The sequence below is a fragment of the Canis lupus genome, chromosome 11, assembly GCF_003254725.2.
Source record: "Canis lupus dingo isolate Sandy chromosome 11, ASM325472v2, whole genome shotgun sequence".
In the NCBI taxonomy this organism is placed as follows: domain Eukaryota; kingdom Metazoa; phylum Chordata; class Mammalia; order Carnivora; family Canidae; genus Canis; species Canis lupus.
Window position 1 is genome coordinate 12,148,730 of NC_064253.1, and position 21,801 is coordinate 12,170,530.

The window sequence follows — 21,801 nt, forward strand, 5'->3', positions numbered from 1 at the left end:
TTCAAACTTCAACTCAGAAGGTATTTTTTTAAAGGTAACGGTCTCTGAAAAGGAGCAGAAACAGTCAAAAGATGAATGCCAATGTTATACAATCTTCTGAGAGATTTTAAGTACCTCATGGTATAAATGTAGACCTACTGGTTTGGGTTACTAGCTCTGAACGTACTCACTGAGCATCGGTTATGTGTAAAACACCAGGGGTGGATTACAGTGAAGATCTGATCCTTAGAGGAGCCTCCAGTCCAAGAGGAGATGAGAAACATCTGGAAGTAAGCAGTCGGAACCCCAGCTGAAGAAGTTTCCAGTGAAGGCTTGCAGAGAGAGCCCCGTACTGAGTCCTGCAGGGTGACAGGGAACAGGAGCAGCAAGGGAGACTTGCAAGGCAGAGGGAACAGCTTGTATAAGGTTTGGAGGCACTTCAGAAGCTCTGAGATCTTTGTCAGAGGCCTATACTTCCCGGCTGACAGGGATAGATGAAGTCTTGAATTTCTCTGCTCCATGCTGACCAGTTCTCATTCCTCTCCTGACATCCCGTCATATGATGGGTCCTGGTGCCCAGAAGTGGCTCAGAAGGCTGACCTGGTTTGTGTGTGTGTCCAGATTGGAGGAAAAGACTCAAGTTCTCGAATCTGAATAGCAAAGTTTCAGGACGTACTATTTACCACCTAGGATGGAAGGGGACCAGAATTTTCATGGCACTTTAAATGCCCAGGGTGCTTTGGGAAGAAGTCCTTCCCACCTTCTGAAAAATTGATGGGTGTAGGGACAGATAGCCCCTAATAAAACCGCAGAAGTGGGCAATGGGGGGGGGGGATATTGGCATGTTGCATCCTCTCCATAACCTCCAAATCTCGACTCTTGAGCATTCTGTTGGAACTAGTGATGGGATGAAATTTCCATGTATCGGTTTTGTGATGCATTTAGTTTTGACTTTAATAGATGGACCTTTTTCTCCCCCTCTTCCAGACAGGGCTCCTGTGATTAGTCACTGTTGTTCTGTGTTAGTGCCAGTTACTTTTCCATCACTCAAGAATATCAGCAACGCCAGCAAATCTCCAAGCAGGTGATGTTATATCACACCTAAAACTTACGCTTGGCCACAATCTTAAGTCCACAAGATGAATTACAGACCTAAGTAAAAGCCGTTATGTACTCAACAGCACAAAAATTTTCCATTACAAATACTGTTTTTACTCTTTCTTAATTTAAAAAAAAAAAAAATGCCCTTAAGGGGGCTTTGAATTTCCAGGCCTTCCAGATCAAAGATTTCTTCAGCTGTCTGAATTATAGGAATGTTGAAAAACAAAAACAAATCCTTTTCCTGCTATAAAATCTTTGCCATGTTTTTGTCTTTATGTAACTCAAAACGGCTGAACTTTTTTTAAAAAAGGAGTTTGGTGAGTTCTGTTCAAAATCTAAAAACTCATCAGAAATGAAGTAGTTAATAATTTTGAAAGTGTCCTAGGAATAAGTTTTACTAAAATGTATCTTATTTGAAGATCCCTAAAATTGCTAAATAGCATTTGGAATAAGACAACTTACGGCTAAGGATACCAAAGTATTTTAAATTGTTTATTAAAGTGATTCAGGACCAAATTTTAATAATTGGGGCATGGTGATGGTGGTAGCCTGTATAATTTTCCTCTGATTTTGCACACGCCCTTGGCTGTGTGTCCTTTTCACAGCATGATTGCCAAAAGAGCAAACTGTTCATTTCAAAAGCTTTTGCAGAAAGCATAGGCTTTTTGTAAAGCAGTAGTTTATAGTTGTGAATTTGCTAATGTTTTTTTTTTTTTTAAGATTTTATTTATTTATTCATGAAGACACAGGGAGAGGCAGAGACACAGGCAGAGGGAGAAGCAGGCTCCATGCAGGGAGCCCGACGTGGGACTCGATCCCGGGACTCCAGGATCAAGCCCTGGGCTGAAGGCAGGCGCTAAACCGCTGAGCCACCCAGGGATCCCTGCTAATACTTTTGATAGGTGTGACCTTCAAGAAACAAACAGCTTTGAGCAGGGGGTGTGTCATCTGGTGTAGTAGACAGCCTGCCGATTTCCTCCCTGTGTGTTCAGTGCTCAGAGTTTCAGCCCTTTGAAAATGAACCCCTTCTTGCTTTGTCACTAGAGAGATGTCATTATGCTCATACTAATAAAAAAATACAACCCACTGTACTGTACGAAAGTACATGTCCCCACGCACAGAGGAAGCAGGGGCTCATGTGCTTGCCCTCTGACGTGGAAACTTACAGCACTTTCTGTGTCTAACGCATATTTGTTTCCAATTTCCTCCCGTGTTACCTTAAAAATGTTTTTTAAATACATTTTTTTCCCAATGATTAAAAACAAATGCCCCTTAGGGGATAATTGGAAGATCAAAAAAAGCAAAAAATATAAACTCAAGAGTTTAAAAATCTCACCATTTGCGTTTGCTTCATGACAATTCATATTTTGTTGCATTTGCTTTGTGAGAGTGTATTTACACACTTGACATCATGCTGCACACAGAATCCTACCATTTTTCTTGAAAGTGACCATTTTATCATGTTGTTCTAAATTTTCTATCATTCATCTTAATGAACGCATGGTATTCTATTATGGGATGTATGACATAACCATATTGGGACATTCAGGTTGCTTCCAATATTTTGCTAGAATAAAGAATTCTGCAATTCACATTTTTTTAAGTAAACTCTACCCCCAACATGGAGCTGAAATTCATGATCCCAAGATCAAGAGTCACATGCTTTACCAACCAAGCCAGCCTGGTACCTCTGCAAATTCACATCTTTTTACACAAAGCTTTTCGATATTGCTCCATTAGACAAAGATTTTAGGTTCTAAGTCACAAGCATTCTATTTTTCCTGGCTGAAGCAAAAAAAAAAAAAGAAGAAGAAGAAGAAGAGAAAAGAAAAGAAAGAAGAAGAAGAAGAAAAGAAGAGGAAGAAGAAGAAGAAAAGAAGAAGAAGAAGAAGAAGAAGAAGAAGAAGAAGAAGAAGAAAGAAAAGAAAAAAGAAGAGAAAAGAAGAAGAAAGAAGAAGAAGAAAGAAAAGAAGAAGAAGAAAGAAAGAAAAAGTATTAGCTTGCAGAGCCAAAGATCTAAGGGTAGAGATGGGCTTCAGGCATGGCTGGACTCAGGGGCTGATTGGTGTCTTCAGGAATACCTCTTTGTTTCCGGATCAGCTTCCCTTTGTGCCAATTTCATTCTTGGCCTTGCTCCTGAGAGATAGCAGCTCTGTCCCAATATCTCCATTGGAAGTCCCACAGTTGAGACTCACCACCATGACTCAGGTCAAATATCTCTTCCTGAGCCAGTCACCAGGCCCAGGACAAAGGAATGCCCCAGTTAGCCTTTCAGACATTCCTGCTCCCTCTTTCTCACTCCTCTACCACCCTTGCTCTGCATATCTGGACTCTGATCTTTATTGAAACTACCAGCCCATCACCAGGGCCACTGTTCTCACACACTCTTCCCTCCACGTCACCGTGGCTTGCTGCCCTCACTTCCTTCAGCCTACACTCAGGACTTCCCAGACCACCTCTTGACTCTCATCTCTCTGTGCTGTTTCTCTTCAGAGACTTCTTACTACCTGATGTCCTATTATATATTTATGCGGTATATGTTCCTATTATTTGTTTTCTTTCATGGGAACCATGAGCTGCCACTGTTAGCAGCTCTACGCGGCCCTCGATAAATAATTATCAGGTGAGCTAATAAATGAGTTTGTCAGGCCATATACTAACCCATCTGTAGAGTCAGCCTACTCCACCGATACGAAATGCTTGGGGGAACGCTCTGACTCCCCAAAGAAAATAGGTGGCCCTCTCCAAGCCACGGGGACTGGATGCTGGACTGACCAGCGATGCCCATGACAGTCTGATGTCACTTTCCGGAGCAAAGTCACAGGAGCAGGACTTTAAAGGATGTGAATGTTTTGAGTTTCTTGATTTGTATACTAGTTCCCCTATAAAAATCCTCCTTGCAGCAGACTGAGCAACCTTCCTTAAATGCAGACCATGGCCTGCCCTTCCCCAGCTTAACGCTGATAGCCCCCCATGTGCTGGGCATGGGGAAGAACTCCACCCCAGCCCCCAGGCGCAGAACAGTCCTCTCAGCCCCTGGGCCTTCCAGACACTAGCACACGCCAGAACCTGCTCCTTCCCACTTGAGGACCCTCATCACTGGGGCCTCCCTGTCTGCCAGGAAGGCCCGCCGTGCTGCCCCACTGCTGCCCTGCCCTGGCCACCAGCGTCCCCTCCTGGCCGCTCCAGCTCACATGTGTGGGACCTCGCGCCATCAGTGCGCTCTTTGCTACCTTATTCTGTCTCTGCTCCAGAATGAGGTCCCCTTCTCACCGCCCCTTACCATACTCCAAAACTCAAAACTACTACCTGGTATATCAAAGGCTGTCAGTAAATTTCTGTTAACAAAAAAAAAAAAAAAAAATTGTTTACCAAGAAGGTTGTAGTGATTAACAGAATGCTCATTACATTTCATCTCCTGTTGAAACAGTTTTCTTAGAATACAGCTCAAGAGATGGAATTTTTTAAAAGATTATTTATTTGAGAGAGTGAATGAGCAAGAGAAGTAGAGAGCATGAGTGGGGGCGCAGAAGAAGCAAACCAGCCCCCCCTTCTCTCCCAGCAGGGAGCCTGATGTGGGGCTTGAGCCCAGGATCCTGGGATCATGACCTGAGCAGACACTCACTCAGCAGACTGAGCCACCCAGGAGTCCCCATGGAGATGTAATTTTTTTTAAATGTCATTCTCAAAATTTATTGACTTATTATTTCTTCTTTTTATATTGATGAGATGGATTTAGATGGAACTCTGGGGGTCCTTACTGCACGGGTCCTAGAGAAGCAGGTATCACTCCAAGTTGAACAGAGAGCAGGTGCTCTGTTACAACGTGGCCCCCGCAGGATTCTACTTTCCCATCTAGTTTAAGTACAGTCTGAATCTTCATGCTTCCTTGTGTAGGAGGGAAAAAAAGATGTCCTTTTGTTGCAACTCGACTCAAGGAAACTTTGTAAAAATGTTACAGTGAGTAAGAATTAGTGAATTACTCCACTCAGGTATTTGGGATGTGGTTAGGCATTATTTCTGTTCATTCCTGTCCCTAATTATCCAGTTGTGTTAGCATTTTGATTTACAGAACGCTCTCTAGCCTATTCATTGTTAACATTAGAGTCTGCATATTTTTGTACATGAATTTTTAAAAGCACTTAAAAAAAAGACTTGCAAAACAGTTGACCTATATAAAAAGCATTTAATATAGAGGACACAAGAGCACCTTTTATCAGGTAAAAGTCCCTATGACATATATCAGATTATACTCATCAAATCTCTCTTTAACTGCAAAGAATTTCTGTTTGAATACAAAAAAACAAACTTCACACCGCATCTTCTTCAGACAAATCTTCAGTGTCGTTCACTGTGGGGATCACAATTAATTCAGCAAAATAATGAATGATTGTGTTCAAAAGGAAACAGAAGATACAAAGTTTTCTAATTTAAAAATAGCACCATTGGAGGAAGAGGATAGGTCTTGTAAGTGCCAAGTCCTTAAACAAGTGATTTACCACAATTTATGTAAACTAAACACTGAGTGGTTGATGTTTGGAACTTTCCTGTGATCTAGGGTGAGACACAGAAGTGAAAAAACAAAGCAAAACAGTAACTTTGGAGAATCAAAAGACACACATGGGTGCAAGCTCGTGTGCACGCACACACATGCATGCACACATACACACACACACACACAAATCCCTGCCAGAGTGTCTTCCTTGTTTTCTGCCTGTTTTATCACCAGTCAGCGACCTCAACCACAAAAGGAGTCTTCACGTCTATCTTGCCACTGTTGACGATGGAGCAGTCAGTGAGCGGACGGTCGTGCCCATCGGTTGCCTGAAGTTCTATGGAGTGGACCACAGTCTGGTGAGAGAAGAGCAGACCCCTGGTTCACTTCTCACCAGCAACTATGGCGATCAAAGGTGAAATCAATGGCCAGTCTGAAAGCCCAAGTGGGAAACCAGGTTTGTTTGTTTTTGGCATGATACCAAAGTCATGCAAACCAACTATGGAAAACTTAAAATATTCAGGAAATTTATATATTACAGAATAAGATTATCCACTACCTTGCTACTGAAAGAACGTTCTTTTAATTAGCATATTTAAAAAATAACTTGATATTTTCATAAACACACAGCTCTAATAAAATGTATTCTTACCCACTTTATATCCCAATGTAAGAGTTAACATGGACTATGAGTCAGTTTCAACTCTAAGGACCTGGGTCAGAACGCAGATTTTGAAGTAGAGCTTGTTCTGGGTTTGCCCATTTTAAAGCTGACCCAAGCTGGGTGCCTGGGTAGCTCAGTGGTTGAGCATCTGTCTTCAGCTCAGGTTGTGATCCCAGGATTCTGGGATCGAGTCCCACATCAGACTCTCTATACTCTGCCTCTCTGTGTCTCTCATGAATAAATAAATAAATTCCAATAAATAAATAAAGTTGACCCAAGCCATTAACCTAGAGGTGGAATTAGCGACTCTAACCCCCCAGTGGTACGAAGGCCCTTTCTCTCCCTGGAAGGCTGCACAAGCCCATGTACCCCTTGTGCTTCACACTGAAGGAGGGAAGACTGGTCCAGGACTAGGAATGTTGACTTCAGATGGGTTTCCCAAACGGGGTTGAGACAAAAATAGCTACTAAGCATCTCATTGCCTTCACAGTGCCAGCCAAGTCAATCCTTGGCCTAACGCAGTGGCGACCCATTTGATTACCTGTGGAACATTTTTAAAAATGCTTTTTTATAGTTAAGATTGAAATTTCTATGTATATTTTCCCACAGTTTTTAAAAATGCTGATTTGTGGGCCTACCTCTGGAGGTTCTGACTCTAGAAGTCTGAGGTGAGCTCAAGAAAACTGTAGCACTTACAAAGCAACCCAGATGATCTCTGAGTTGGAATTCAGGAGATTCTGGAAATTCCTTGAAATGCTTTGATTTTTTTTTTTTTAAGATTTATTTATTTATTCATGAGAGACACACAGAGAGAGGCAGAGACACAGGCAGAGGGAGAAGCAGGCTCCCTGAGGGGAGCCTGGTGAGGGACTTGATCCTGGGGATGACTACCTGAGCCAAAGGCAGACAACCACTGAGCCACCCAGGAGCCCTGAAATGCTTTAAAACACACACACACCGACCTTTTTTTTTTTTCCTCCTGGAGAGAAAGTCTATAGTTTTCATTAATTTCTCAAAGAAGTCTATGACTCATAAAATGTTAAGGACTGTTCTCTGAGACCAGACAGCAGGTCCCCTAGGACACACCCCAGTGGGTAGAAGGAAGTTGGTAGAGTCAGGGCACTAAGACAGAAGATCTAGAGAGCAAGAAAAAAAAGCCACGACCAGAAGAAGAAAACACATCACTCGCACTCTTCATTTCTCTTACAAGTTAGCACAACGTATTAAAAAACGCTCATTGCATGAATGTTTGAACCTGTTTACAAACTTCTTAAAATCCGGTTAGGCCCACTGGTCAAAATCACAGCCTGGTGGAACGCACACACCCTCACGTTTAGCTCCTTTCGAGAGCATCGGTCCTTCAGAGACTTGAGGAGCGCGGGAGTGTTTCTTTGGGTTATGAATTGGACCCCTGTGATAGTCCTTGAGACATACCTGCAGGAATCTGAACTCCCTCTGGTAATTTTGGTTGCTCTACTGACTGCATCTTTGAAGGTGACTTGTTTCTGTACTGAACCATGTGGTGCTCAAGGGTTTTTTTTTTAATATTTTATTTTTAATCATGGTAAGAAACCCATAACATAAAATGTACCACCTTATCTCTTCCTGAGTGTGCAGTGCTGTAGTCTTAAGTATATTCCCATTATTGTGCAACTCATCTGCAGAATTTTTATCTTGCAAAACTGCAACTCTGTACCCACTGAACACCAACTCCCCATTTCTTCCTCTCCACCAGGCCCCGGCAACCACCATTCTATTTCATTTTACATGCATCTGGATGTATCTGGATACCTTTTATAAGTGGAATCGTACAGTCTTTTGGGACTAGCTCATTTTACTCAACATAGTCAAGGTTCATCCATGTTGTAGCACATGACAGGATTTCCTTCCTTTACAATGTGGAATAATAATGTACGATAAGCACATATGGGGCCCGGGTTTTATATGGTTACATTAAAAAAGAGTTTTTATTTATATCCAGTAATGAGATATAAATGACACGCTCAGTTTTTTGGTGTCAGGTCTCCATCTTCTGCCTCAGTGCTCCTCAGGTTTAAAATATCATACACAATTCACTTCTGAAGAGCCCAGTTGGCCTATAATGATGGATCTCTAACCCACACATTTTAAGAGAAAGATAAATCACTAAAAGGACTCTCACTTTATATAAAGCTTTAAATGAGAAATAATGAACGTATCACATTACCATTCCATCAAGGACTTTTCCAAATACCACATGTTTGCCATCCAACCAAGTGGGCTTGGTCAAGGTGATAAAGAACTGAGAGCCGTTGGTGTCAGGCCCAGCGTTGGCCATGCTGACCCAACCAATGCCATAATGCTTCAGTTTGAAGTTTTCATCTGGAAACGTCTCACCATAAATGCTTATACCTGGGTGAGACACAATGGAAAACAAAAAAAGAGGAGTTATCACCAGATGTTATATGAAAGTAAATTCTTCTAAGGGAGCCATAAGGTTTTAATAGAATTGGTTAACAGAACCCTCTGGGCATGGGGACAAAATGGTCAAGCATAAGGAGAAAGAGAAGAAGTGGTAAAATTCACTCCTTTGGGAAGCAGGGCACCAGAGACTTGGATAAACACACAAAAGCCTTAAAGATGGCCTGTCCTCTGGCCTCAAAACAAGACTCCAACCCCGACCAAGCAAGTCAATGATTTCACTGGGAAATAAGAAGGAAGCAAAGGGCAAGATGACATCAAAAAGTCACGTGGAAAGGTGGATGAGCCATCTTACTGGCTCCATGTCTGTCCTGGGTTTCAGGTCACTCCTCCCTAAGCACCCAACCCTGGTGCCATCAGTACTCAATGAAGACTGTTAGCTAATCCTCATTACCCTACAGAACAGGTATTCTCAATTGCATTTTAAATGAGGAAATAGCAGTGACAGAGCTTGGACACTGCACAGCAGAACGCTAAAGACACGTGCCTTTCTGACACTAAAACTGCAGCTCTTTCCTGAGCCAGCATTCAAGCAAGGAAGGTCAGCCTGGACCTCATTCAGCACGACAACTTCCAGGCTCATCGGGTAGAGAGGGGGATGGCAACTGGAGCACCCGAGTGATCCGACCTTGAGCAGAAGAGCTGAACACGAGCATGGACTGGAGTTCCAGCACAGCATCAAGCAGAGCAGATCACATTTTCCCCATAAAACCAGAGCACAGACCATCAGAGGTATCTACTCCCTCTAACACCCTTAATACGTGTCATGGTGCCAAGCTGGCAATCCTCACTCAGTTGGACAGACCAGAAGTGGGTATCAATTTAGAGATGATTGGTAGGCGACAGATGAGGTGACCTAGAAGGAACACTCTGCTCACAAAGAGGTCTGGTCTGGATTTAAGTGATCCAAAAGGTCCTACCTCCAAAACTCAGAGAATTTTAACTCAAGACATGTGTGCACACAATTGAACATATGTGTGCGCGCACACACACACAGCAGGAAAGGCAAAGAGAGAAAAGCCAGAAGAGAGGACACAGTAAAGCTCAGTCACTGTTCCTGTCGGGCACCAGGGCTGCAGAGTGGGATTCCAGTCTCAAGGGCACTGCTACTCAAGCTGCAGGCTTTTCCACCTGCGACCCAGCTCTATGGCAGTGGGGGAGGAAGGATTGCTTTCCTGGGCATCCTCCCCAACCCCACTGACCCAAGTAACCTGAACATGTTTCTCTGCTCCATTCTCCATCCCCATCCCCTGCAGCATTTTTGCAAGGACTAAAAATAATTTTCCTGAAGGCCCTGGCAGATCTAAGTCTTTAATGGTAGCCATTTTGTTATAAATAAGTCATGGCAATAAACATAAAATTAGCAGTAATGCCTGAAAACGGGCCTACGAGTTTCTTTAAAAAGTTAACAAGTTAAATGCATGAGAACGAGTATTTGCTGAATTAAAAATCTTAAACCTGAAGTAAACTGAAATTCTAGTGTAGTGAGAGACATTGTGTGTGTTCAGGAAAAGAAGTCACTAGAGTTCCGAGGGAAAACAGTCCAGAGAGGTGGGTGTGTGCCCCCAACGAGGAACAATAAGCTCAGGAGTTTTTTGACATTCCATAAATTTAATTATTTGTGCTTCACAGAACTCTAGCTTTGCTTATAAAAATGTATCATTTTGACAACTCATGATTACTTATTATTATTATTATTATTATTAGGAAAGCTGACCAGAAGAATGGAAGAATTTGGAACAAAAGGGATAAATCCACCCGCAAGCCTGCCACCTCAACTCGAGTCTCGCCCGCGGGGAATGCTGCCCCCAGCCCTCCGCCGCCACATCCAAGGCCCTAGCTGGCTGCCGCCCCGGTGTGCGCACACTTCCACATCCTCCCTTTCCTTCTGGGGACGGGCATCTTTCTCTTCTGCTGCCCACCCGGAGCCTAGCAGTTTAATAACTGCTGAACAGTCTCCTGCAGGAATGTATCTCCACTGTGGAAAGGTAACGAGCAAAGCAATTTGGTTTCAAGTTGGAAGGCCATGAGCATTCGTCCCTGTGACTAGATTTTGGGTGATGAGCCCCCCTTCCTGAACCCTGTCCTTCTGAAGAATTCGTTTGGGGGTCCCGAGGAATTTGTTTCTTACATCTGGGAATTCAATTCAGGGACTTGATCTTGGGTTTTGGTTTGGCGAGCAGGAAAGGAGAAATAGAAAAGGCATTGTTACCGCCGGTGCCGTCTCCACTGGTGATGTCTCCTCCTTGAATCATGAAATCTTTGATGACACGATGAAATCTGCTTCCCTTATAGCTGTATCCTTTCTAAAGAGATTATGGCAATTGAATATATGAGTAGAGAGAACCCATACTGCAAGATGAACCCCAGTATTAATCTGGACGTGACAAATGAGAAAATGACACGGACTAGCTACAGAATTAGTAAATCCTCTGCAAGGATTTACTGGTAGAAATGCATCACTGACGGACCCCAAATAAAGAAAGAAGTCAACCACGGAAGAAGAGCAGTACTTCCATGTGAATGGAAGTGAAATGAGAGCAATCTGTATTTTCACATGCTGTTGGTTCCTCTCAATTTCTAGAACCCCAAGGACACTGAGCGACCAAAGAGCGAAATTTTGTAGGAAAATAAAATATTGTAAGATGTCTCGGGCTCATCGGACCTGCTAAATCAACACTTATTTTCCCAGAAGACATCTTTCCATGGGGCTTACACAAAGGAAGACTCCCTTTTGTGCTAAGGGATCGAAAACTGAGACATACCTCCCCTGTTGCCAGAGCGACAAAATTTTCCACGGTCTTAGGCACAACCTTTCCAAAGAGGCCAATCACAATTCTGCCAACATCTTTGTCTCCGATCCTCACATCGAAGAAGACCTGCGAGTGGGTGAATGGCAGAGCAGAGGGTTACGGCGGGGAGCGCCACGACCACAGGGGAAGTGAAAGGTAAAATCTGAGAATGCATTCGGGGTGAAAGCCCTGTGCACCCGCCCCAGCAGCTTATAAAGGAGCTCGAAATCCATCATGTGGGTGCTTTCCACCTGTAAAAATGCTCGTTCCACAAACATATAGTTGGCACCTCCTCTGGGCCAGGCACCGGGTTGCCGGAAGCAGCCAGTGAGGCCTCTGCAAACTCCAGGACCCCGGCACGGCCCCCCGGGGCACTGCGGCTACCTCCCGGTTGCCAGCTTTGCGCTCCTCTGAAAGGTGATGCTCTGGATCCTGGCGGCAGAGAACCACTGCTGAGGCAAGAAGTACTTTCACCATCCAGATTTTTTTTTTGGGGGGGGGGGGGGGGAGGACTTCAAACAGTGTCCAGTTCCCAGGACACTCTCCGTAGACCTCTGCTGTCAAGGGAACTCAAGACATCAAGAGGCACAGCGAGTCCTCCGAAAGGCCTGCCCCTCACTTCGGAGCCCTGGAAGGCACCAGGTCCCCAGCCTGGTGCAGACCCCCGACAAAGCCATTTACCCTGCAACCTCAGATGCCCCACTCAGCCCTCATGCTCCCCAAAGTCATACGGGGATACTGTGTTATTCTCCCTGCGGCACATTTTAGAATAGATGAAAGAAGACACGTACCCAGAAGTGAGTGGGGGTCACTTTTTGTGCAGATGAACCTCACAAGTTTGCTTGAACTATTTTTTTCAAAAAACTGTTTCATCCAAAACGAAATTTATCTACGTCTTGCTTCACCAATCACCATGTTAGGATGAGTAGAATGCTTGAAAAGGCTACGGAGTCGAAGGGCATTCTTTAGCGAGTTTAGATTATAGGAACCAATTTACTATTTGAAAGGGGGGGAAAAAGACATTCAAGAGATGACTTTAAAAAATATAAGAAGGGTTGTCAAAGAAAAAAGATGTCTTACAGTTGAGAAAAATCATGAAGTAAAGACTGTCAAGCTTTAGTTCAAGACAAGAGCTTCTGCCAATACATCAGCACGTCTGTCATGGGGTGATGTGATATTTAGTGTTCCATGTGGCATTTTAGAATTTTCACATGGCCACAGCAACCAAAATTGGATTATTATTTATACGGCAGAACTTTACAGAATGCATAGAAGACTGTGCCCTTGAGATGAGCAGGGTGCTTGAGGAGAACAACAGCATGGCTCGGGGACAGGAAGCAGCAGGAACAAACCAGGAGCCTGGTGGCGCAGAGCTGGTGTCACAGAGAAGCAGTTTCTCCAAAGGGATTCCCAAGCCAAGGAGTGAATTCAGTAACAGGCAAAAGGGAAGCAGCACCAGGAGAAGAATCAAGGACAGAATCTTAAAGGAACACCATGCAAGACACTAGAAAAGCCTGCCAGACTTTGAAAATACAGATGAGAAAATAAAGCCGGTGTGTGTTTAGACAGCAAGGAGCATGTAAAGCGTGGGAGAGTAGCAGGAGAAGAGGAAGAAAAGGAGCCTGTTATCCCACAAAACTCTTCAATAAAAATCTGCCTTGCTGACATGCAGCCTAGTGCACATACTAATATGGCTTTTTTCCAAAGTGCAGTGTCCTTCCACTTCATGACTGACAACAAGAAAATACAGCAGACTTTTCCCGACTCCATCGGAAATGATAAAAATCAAAGCTTCCACAGACTACAGGTACACAAGAACACTGCATCCCCGGGCCTGGAGGGATGCTAAGGGTGAGGAAAAGCTTCTGGGGGGAGGTGTGATGCAAAGCAGGCCTGCAGGGAGGGGAGTGGCCTCCAGGGACAAGAATGGGAATAAGCCCCCACCTCCCACCCACCCCCACCCCCACCACCCCCAGTGATTCACCAAGGATTCCCACCAAGGAGAGTGAAAGCCAACACTGCAGTCCGCAGCTGCAGCTGACTGGGCTGTGATTTGTCCTGCGTATGGCTCTCTCAGTCCAGGCAGGGAACCCCCTAAGGGGTAGAAATGGTGTTCTGAGATCCCCAGTGCCTGGCACTGCTTGGGCTCAAGCAGGTACTCAAAAAATGGTGAGTGGTTCAATGCGAAGTGATGCTACATGAGGACCAGGGCACACACCCCTGGACAGATGAAACGTCATGGTCAGGGGTGATGATTATCTGTGGGGATCAGGGTGGGCTTCCTGGCAGAGGTGGTCAGGGGATTCCACACTGCACTTCAGGAGCAAGCTGAGTCATTTCTCTTTTCCCTTGAGGGCTGCCTTTCGAAGTCATTTGAAAATTATGTGTTACTGGAGGTAGGGAGAAGAGAGAAGAGGAAACAGGCACTCACACAGCCTGATCCTAACCCCTATAAGTTTAATCCTGCTTCCATTTCCAGAGCAGCTAGGGCAGACACCAACCAAATACGTGAGCAAACTGTTCCCCACCCCCCAAGCCCCCCAGCCCTCCCAGGCCCCCCCTACCCCACCACTAACTGGCTGGGGGACCTTGGGCGAGTTAATTCAGCTCTAAGCTCCTGTTCCTCATCTGTTCGACAGATGACCCTTCCTTTCAGGGCTGCAGTTTCACGGGAGCATTAACAAGGTAACATAAACAACAGTAACAAATGACCTCTTAAATCACGGCTAAGCACTTTACCTGCTTTATCACATCTAATATGCAAAAACATTCCTAGGTAGATATTATCACTGTCTCCACTTACAGAGGATGAAATGGAACTTCACACATTAATCACTGCCCAGGGGCACCAGGCTGTAGCCACATGGCCACTCCATGCTGTAGAAAGTGCCAGCAAGTTGGGCCCTGAGTGCAGCTGGAAAGGTGCACTCCCAGCACTCCCAGTCACGGTGCCTGACCTTGCACAGGACCCATGGCATGTGCTGACAAGCGCAGGGCTGCGAACAGCGGGTGGATCTGGAGACCAGTGAGCCAGAGCATGGACCTGAGTCTCCTTGGGCGGGGCCCCGCAGGCAGCTGAGGTGGGAGCCGCTGAGCGCCGCTGAAGCCCCATGGGGGACCGCCCAGCACACCTCTCTTAGTACAGAGTCCTATTTTTAAATGAAATGAGAGGAAAAAGAAAGGACGATGGGGAAAACATTAGGGCAATGGCCAGTTTATCTACTTTTCCGAACTCAAGAGAAATAATTGTTGAAATCTCTATTTTCCTGTAGATTTAGTTCTTTTAATAAGTCCACTGAAAAAGTCCTTCAACAGGGTCAAATCTGCAGAAGACTTGTCTACACAGTGAGCTTTTAGAACTTGAGAAATTTGTAGCAAAGGAACAGAGACACATTACTGAGAATAGAGTGCAGGAAAACTTAAGTGACAGCACCCTAGCCTAGGAGCAGAGATGTTCCACCCTTCCCCTCCTGCAACCACCAGCTTCTTCCCCTCTTGCACCCCCTTCTAGATGTTCCCAGCCAGGGCTACACACAGATCCACACAGATGGTGATGGACTTGATCTGGGGTGGGTCTCTGCACTGGGAGGTTTAAAAGCTTCCCTGGTGATATCTGTTCTCAGGTATCTCAGGGGATATATTCACACTTAGAAATTATTCATGTTCATCTGAAACTCACACCTACCCGGGAATCTTCTGTTTTATCTGGCAATTCTACTTTGTTTCCCCCACCCCCATCTAAAACGTCAGCAAGTCCTGTTACACTATTTCACATCCTCCCCCCACCCCCTTCCACACACACGATTCCCCGTTTCCAAAGTTACCACTCAAATCCAGGCCACCACCATCTGGACTCTAACATGCAGCCTGAACGCTCTAACTGCCCTTAGACTAAGACCTGGAATTCCAAGATTAACCTTCTCAAAACCCACTTCTAACTGGGGCCTTCAAGGCCCTCCACGATTTTGCTGCTGATCACCCTTCCAGTCTTACCTCAAGATGCTCCCCTCTCTCCCCTGGGCCAGAGCCTGTCCCCTCTCTACCCTCTGAACTCTCCTGGCTTTCCTGGCCAGAGGCCTTTGCACCTGCAGCTCCCTTCCCTTCCAAGTGTTTGCCAGACTGGTTTTTCTTACCTCCAGGTGTTTTTAAATTGTCACCCAGTCTATAGAAGGGTTTACAGTAGTCTCCGCCCCCTCGCCCATGGTTTCCATTTTCCCAAGGTTCAGTTATTCACCTCAACCGCATTCCAGAAGTAGATGGTTCTCCTTGAGAGCTGAGCTGCGGTCAGGAAATGAGTAGGAGCCTAACATCTGCCTACACAGTCACCTCCCTTCATCTTATCAGGCGCTTTATCATTTCCCATCCTCACAAGAAGAAAGATGAGCACAATAAGGCATTTGGAAAAAGACAACATTCACATAACTTCTCACACTATATTGTTATCATTATTCTAGTTTATTATCAGTTAGGGTTGTTCATCTCCTACTGTGCCTAATTATTAAATTAAACTTTCTGATAGGTATGTACGTATAGGGAAAAGTGTAGTATAGGGGTTTCCTACTATCCTGGTTTCAGAATTCGAAGGGGGTTTTGGAGCTTATACCCTGCAGACAGGAGGGGACTACTATGTTTTATCATTTTATGAATTTTATGCTTATGATTGTATATTGAAAGACCCAAATTATATCTGCAGACTGAAAGAATCCCCCTCCCCACCCATTCAGCTCCGTGGCCTTGGACAAGCCATTTCTCAATTTCTCAAGCCCAAAATATCAAGGGGCTGGGAGTAGACTCAGTGTTCCAAACAATGGGCCTAAGTTTCTCCCTGACACACACATACACCTGCAGCATGGTATGGCCTTTCCGTTCATTCTTTGGCTACATCACATGTTGGGGGGACCTTCCCCTCCACAAGCCTCCCCCCCCCCCCATGTCAGGTGAGGTCTGTGGTAAGAAGATGTAAGCACTCTACTTCTGGTTCAACAGTATCATTCCCGCTGGCAAACTTCGGAGGACGTATTATCAAAACAACTTGCAGCTGCTCCTCCTTCCAGATTCCAAGACCCTGCTGCCAGGGGGTTTTTCTAGAAGTGGTGATTAGGGGCACCCAATCATTCCCCCCCACCCTTCCTTCCTCCCTGGCTCTGTCTCTCTCCACACCCCCCCATTATCTTCTAACCTGAGTAACACGCAGGAAAAAGCACCGAAGGTGGAAGGTGGAGAGACGTAGTCCAAGGCCGATGTCCCACCCGCCTGGCCTTCCCTATGGGGATGGAAAGCCTGGTGGGCCTAGCACCTTCCCAGGCTCCGGTCCGTCTCAGAGCGTCCGAGGCACCCCGCCTCCCGCTGCCAGCGCACGACCCCCCTCCCCCCCCCCGCTGCCAGCGCACACACCCCCCCACCACCCCGCTGCCAGCGCACCGCGCCCCCCCCGCCGCTGCCAGCGCGCACCCGCCCCCCCCCGCCGCTGCCAGCGCGCACCCGTCCCCCCCCCCGCCGCCGCAGGGCTCGCGAAGCCCACCGGCTGCCCCAGGACAGAGGCGGGACCCGGACTCCCCGCGGCGGGTGGCGGCGGCGCCCCCTGCACCCCCGCGGCTCCGAGCGAGTCTCTTCCGCGCCCCCCCCTCCCGCTTCTATTCCCGAGTCCTCGCCACGCAGCCGAAGGAAGTACTCGGGCCGCCTCCTTCCTGGAGAAACAGCCCGCAGGCTCCGGAAGCTCCCCCCCCCCCCGCTGTCACGTCGGACCCCGGCCCGAGACGAAGTTCCAAGGGCTCAGCGCGCTCCCCCAGGCCTCCCCGGGCAGCGCCCCCGCCCCCGGCCCCGGCCCCGGCCGCCCACCAGGCACCTTGGCGGTCACGGTGGGGCCTCGCCTGCTGCCCGAGGCCCCCGCGGCAGGCGCGAGCGCGCCGAGCCCCACGCAGAGCGCCAGAGGCAGCAGCAGCCGGCGACCCGGGCCCATGGCGAGCGGCGGCGGCGGCGGGGGGGCGGCGGCGGCGGGGGGACGGGGGCTCCGCTGCCACCGCGGCCTCCGGGACCGTGCGCGGGACTCCGGCGCCGCCGCGCCTGCGCGCTCCCGGCGTGGCGTGGGGTGGGGGTGGGGGTGCGGGGAGGGGTGGGGCGGTCCGGCGGCCCGGAACCGGGGCGCGCTCCGCCCACGCTCAGCCCAGCTGCCCGCGGAGGGCGCGGCCCGGGCCGACCGGAGCCGGGGCCGGGGCCGGGGCCGGCGGAGACGCGGAGACGCGGAGCCTCGGCGCGCCCGGAGCGGGGTGCGCGCTGGGCATCTCCGGGCGCCTCCCGCGTGGGCGCCTCCCGCGTGGGCGCCGGGGCAACCTGGCCGAACGCTCGGGACTCCGCGCTCCGAGGCCCCCGCGGCTTGCTGAGTCCCACACCAGGCTCCCTCCCTGGAGGGGCCGCGCAGCACCTGCCGGGGTCACGGGGACCCGGTTCCTTTAACGCTCTGTCTAGCCTCGAGGTGTGGAGCCTGGGTGGGGTGCCTGGAGGGCTCCGTGTGGCGAAGGGCCCTTCCTGGGGAGGATTCCAGTTGGAGATGCAGTTTCACAAGGATCGGGTTTAGGAAGAGTATTTAATGACCTGGCAAGAGCTCGCTCTATTTTTAAATGCAAAGTTCAGTTTGCGAAATCACGTAGAAATTCTGATCTCAACTGGGGAAACAAATATATAGAGGCGTTTTTAAAATGGAAGGGAACGCATCAAAGCATCCACAGTAGCTATGGCGATAGAATTACGGATTTTTGCTATCTTTGTAATTTTATGACTTCCAGGTGTTCTATAATAAGCATGCAGGTATTTTGTAATCAGAAAAACGTTATTTTAAACCTCGGTGTTTTCTGAATTAAGACTTTAAAAAACTTTTTAATTTTAGAGGACGAGCTCCAAAATTAACTACAATTAGTATTAGTATTCTCTTCGTTTTCTGAGTGGCTGCCATGACATTCAAGCCAAGATTTTCCTTGGGTAAGAAGATAGGATTTCTACCTGTAAGTGTAGATCTAAAATTATACTGGGACCATTTCTTTAAAAAAAAGATTTTATTTATTTATTTATTTGAAAGAGAGTAGAGACAGAGAGAATGAGTAGGGAGGGGGCAGAGGGAGAGGGAGAAGCAGACTCCCCACCGAGCAAGGAGCCCAACCCGGGGCCAGATAGGAGGACCCCAAGATCATGACCTGAGCCAAAGGCAGAGGCTCACCTGACTCAGCCACACAGGTATCCCGGAACCATTTCTTATATGTAAAAGGAACGACTACCATTTTGGAGAAGCCGATTGACATTTTCAAACTACTTTGATAATTCAGTCCAGTGAAATGTGTAAAGGCTAAAGGCTTTCCTCATAACCTCCCACCTCTAATTTTTAAAAAAGAGTCTTCTGGGGCAGCTGGGAGCCCAGTGGGGCTGGGAGTGGGGGAGTGGGATGGGAGGGGGGCGCTCAGCGGTTTTGCGCTGCCTTCAGCCCAGGGCAGGGCATGATCCTGGAGACCAGGGATCAAGTCCCACGTCGGGCTCCCTGCATGGAGCCTGCTTCTCCTTTCTCTGCCTGTGTCTCTGCCTCTCTCTCTATCTCTCTCTTGCTCTCTCCCTCTCTGTGTCTCTCATGAATAAATAAACAACAAAATATAAAATAAATAAAAATAAAAGTTTTCTCTACTATATATATAAAAGAGTCGTCCTTTTGTAGTGATCTAGGGGTGTCAAAACATCCCACTGATTGTCTATATTTATCTGTATTCATTACTGTAATTGTTTTTGTCTGCTTCTGATACTAGAATGTAAGCACCACCAGAGGAGGGAGCATGCCTGTTTTTATTCCTGTTGATGGCCCAGATCTAGTAGAGTGTTGGTATATAGTGATTTCTCAGTAAATATTTGTTTAGTGAATGAATGTGTCTATGTAGTTTTTAAAATTCATCTTCTTGGGAAGATTAATACAAGTTTTAAAACGTGCACAGAATGCAAATCAAAGGATTATCACGAAGCAAGCACAACTAAAACCACACTCCCTTCAAAAATATGAATTTTCAAGAGCTCCCTGAAAACTCCTCTTGTACCCACTCCCAATTACTAACACTTTCTTTCCCCCCAAATTAACCACAATCTTGACTTCTTACATTGTGGTTTAGTTTTTTGACTTCATATAGATAGAATCTTACAGCCTGTATTCTTCTGCTTGAATTTATGCTTGTGAAATTCATCTTTGTTTTCACATAGCTTTTTTGGTGCATAGCACAAGGTAGGGGTCAAATTCTATTTTTTTCCCATAGGAATATCCACTTATCCCAGCACAGTTTATTGGAAAGTCTCTTCTTTTCTGACTTCCCTGTAATGATACTTCTGTCATGGGAAAAGTGTCCCCACTTGCCTGGATCTGTCTGTGGGCCTTCTCTTCTGTGTCAGGCATCTTTGTCTACCTTTGTGTCAGTACCACATTGTCTTAATGAAAATAGCTTTATACTAAGTCTTCATATTTAGTAATACAAGTATTGTCACTTTGTTCAGCAGATTCTTGGCTCTTCTTGACCCTTTCCATGTCCATATGATCTTGAGAATAAGCTTGTCATTTTCCATAAACTGGGATTTTGATTGGATTGCATTGTATCTATAGATCATTTTGGAAAGACTTAGTGTATTTGTAATATTCTGATTCATAAGTATGGCATATTCCTCCATTTATTTAGGTCTTCTTTAATTTCTCTCAATAAGACTTTATAGTTGTCTTCCTAAAGGTCTTATACATATTTTCTTAGATCGACTTCAAGGTATTTGGGGTTTTGTGTGTGTGTGTGTGTGTGTGTGTGTGTGTGTCATTGTAAATAATACCTTTTTAAACATTTATTTTCTTGTTCCTGTTGTAGTAAAGTTAATTTGTATATTAATTTTGAACAGTCCAATTTGTTAAACTTATTAATTCTAATAATTTATCTGTAAATTATTTAGGATTTTCTACATAGACAACCATATCATTCATGAGAGTTTTATTTCTTCCTCTCTCATCTTTGTATGTTTCTTTTTCTTGCCTTATTGCTTTGGCTAGGGCATTCTGTACAAAAGGATGTAACAGTAGGGGGAGTCTTTGTTTTGTGGATTAAGTTGTGTTCTCCAGGAAGGTAGATCGAAGTCCTCAATCCCAGAATCTGTGTATGTGACTGAATTTGGAAATAAGGTATTTGCAGGTGTAATGAGTTCAGATGAAGTCATATTAGAGTAGGGTATGCCCTACTCCAAGAAGACTGTGACTGGTGTTCTTATAAAAAGAGGTGAGATAAAGACATACACAGTGAAAATCACCATGTGAAAACAGAAACAGAAGTTGAGGTGATGCATCTATAAGCCAAGGGATGCCAAGGCTGATTGGCAACCACCAGAAGCTAGGAAAAAGCAAGGAAGGATCCACCTCTAAGGCCTCCAGGGAGATTGTCACTCTGCCAATGCCTTGATTTCAGACTTGAAGCCTCCACAATTGTGAGACAATAAATTTCTATTTTGACCTGTCAGTTTGTGGTACTTTGTTATAGCAGCCCTAGGCAACAAGTCAACATGTCTTGGTTCCAATTCCAGGGGGAAAGCTCTCAATATTTCATCATTAAGTCTGATATTTGCTGAAGCTCCTTTGGGAATAGGTATCATTTTTCAGCTTATGAAAATTCCTTTCTAGCCCTAGTTTGTTAAGAGTTTTTGTGATGAGGGGTACCTAGGTGGCTCAGATGGTTAAGTGTCTGCTTTTGGTTCAGGTCATGATCTCCAGGTCATGGGATCGTGCCCTATGTTGGGCTTCCAGCTCAACAGCGGTGGGGATCTGCTTCTCCCTCTGCTTGTGCACTCTCTGTCTCTTTCTCAAATGAATAAATAAAAAATCTTCAAAAAAAAAAAGAGTTTTTGCAATGATTTTGATCAACATCTTCCATTGAGATCAAATAAAGGAATGTTTCCCCTCAGTCTGTGAATGTGGTAAACTGCATTGATTTTTAAATCATAACCCAGTGTTGCATTCTGGAATATGCCTGACATGTATTGGCCTTTTTATATATTGCTAGATATGATGTGCTTTTTAAAAAAACAAAAACAAAACCAAAAAGAAAAACAAACAAACAAACAAACAAAAAAAACATGCTTGCCGGGCAGCCCAGGTGGCTCAGTGGTTTAGTGCCGCCTTCAGTCCAGGGTGTGATCCTGGAGACCCAGGATCCAGTCCCACGTCGGGCTCCCTGCATGGAGCCTGCTTCTCCCTCTGCCTGTGTCTCTCTCTCTCTCTCTCTCTCTCTCTCTGTGTGCCTCTCATGAATAAATAAATAAAA

General features: G+C 46.0%; 1 protein-coding gene across 2 annotated transcripts; it reads right to left on the reverse strand.

The window, feature by feature from the left end:
* Nucleotides 1-5,246: 5,246 nt before the first annotated feature.
* Nucleotides 5,247-17,492, reverse strand: PPIC (peptidylprolyl isomerase C). 2 transcript variants are annotated; one of them, XM_025433166.3, is made up of 5 exons: nucleotides 17,337-17,490; nucleotides 11,465-11,578; nucleotides 10,912-11,005; nucleotides 8,446-8,630; nucleotides 5,247-5,931 (listed from the first exon to the last, which is right to left on the reverse strand). In XM_025433166.3, exons 1-5 carry the CDS (start codon nucleotides 17,448-17,450, stop codon nucleotides 5,803-5,805), a joined length of 636 nt encoding a protein of 211 aa, XP_025288951.1. In that variant the 5' UTR covers nucleotides 17,451-17,490; the 3' UTR covers nucleotides 5,247-5,802. The 2 variants fall into 2 exon arrangements, with proteins under 2 accessions (XP_025288951.1, XP_048971960.1); XM_049116003.1 differs by having other exon boundaries at nucleotides 5,870-6,008; nucleotides 17,337-17,492.
* Between the last annotated feature and the right edge of the window lie 4,309 nt (nucleotides 17,493-21,801).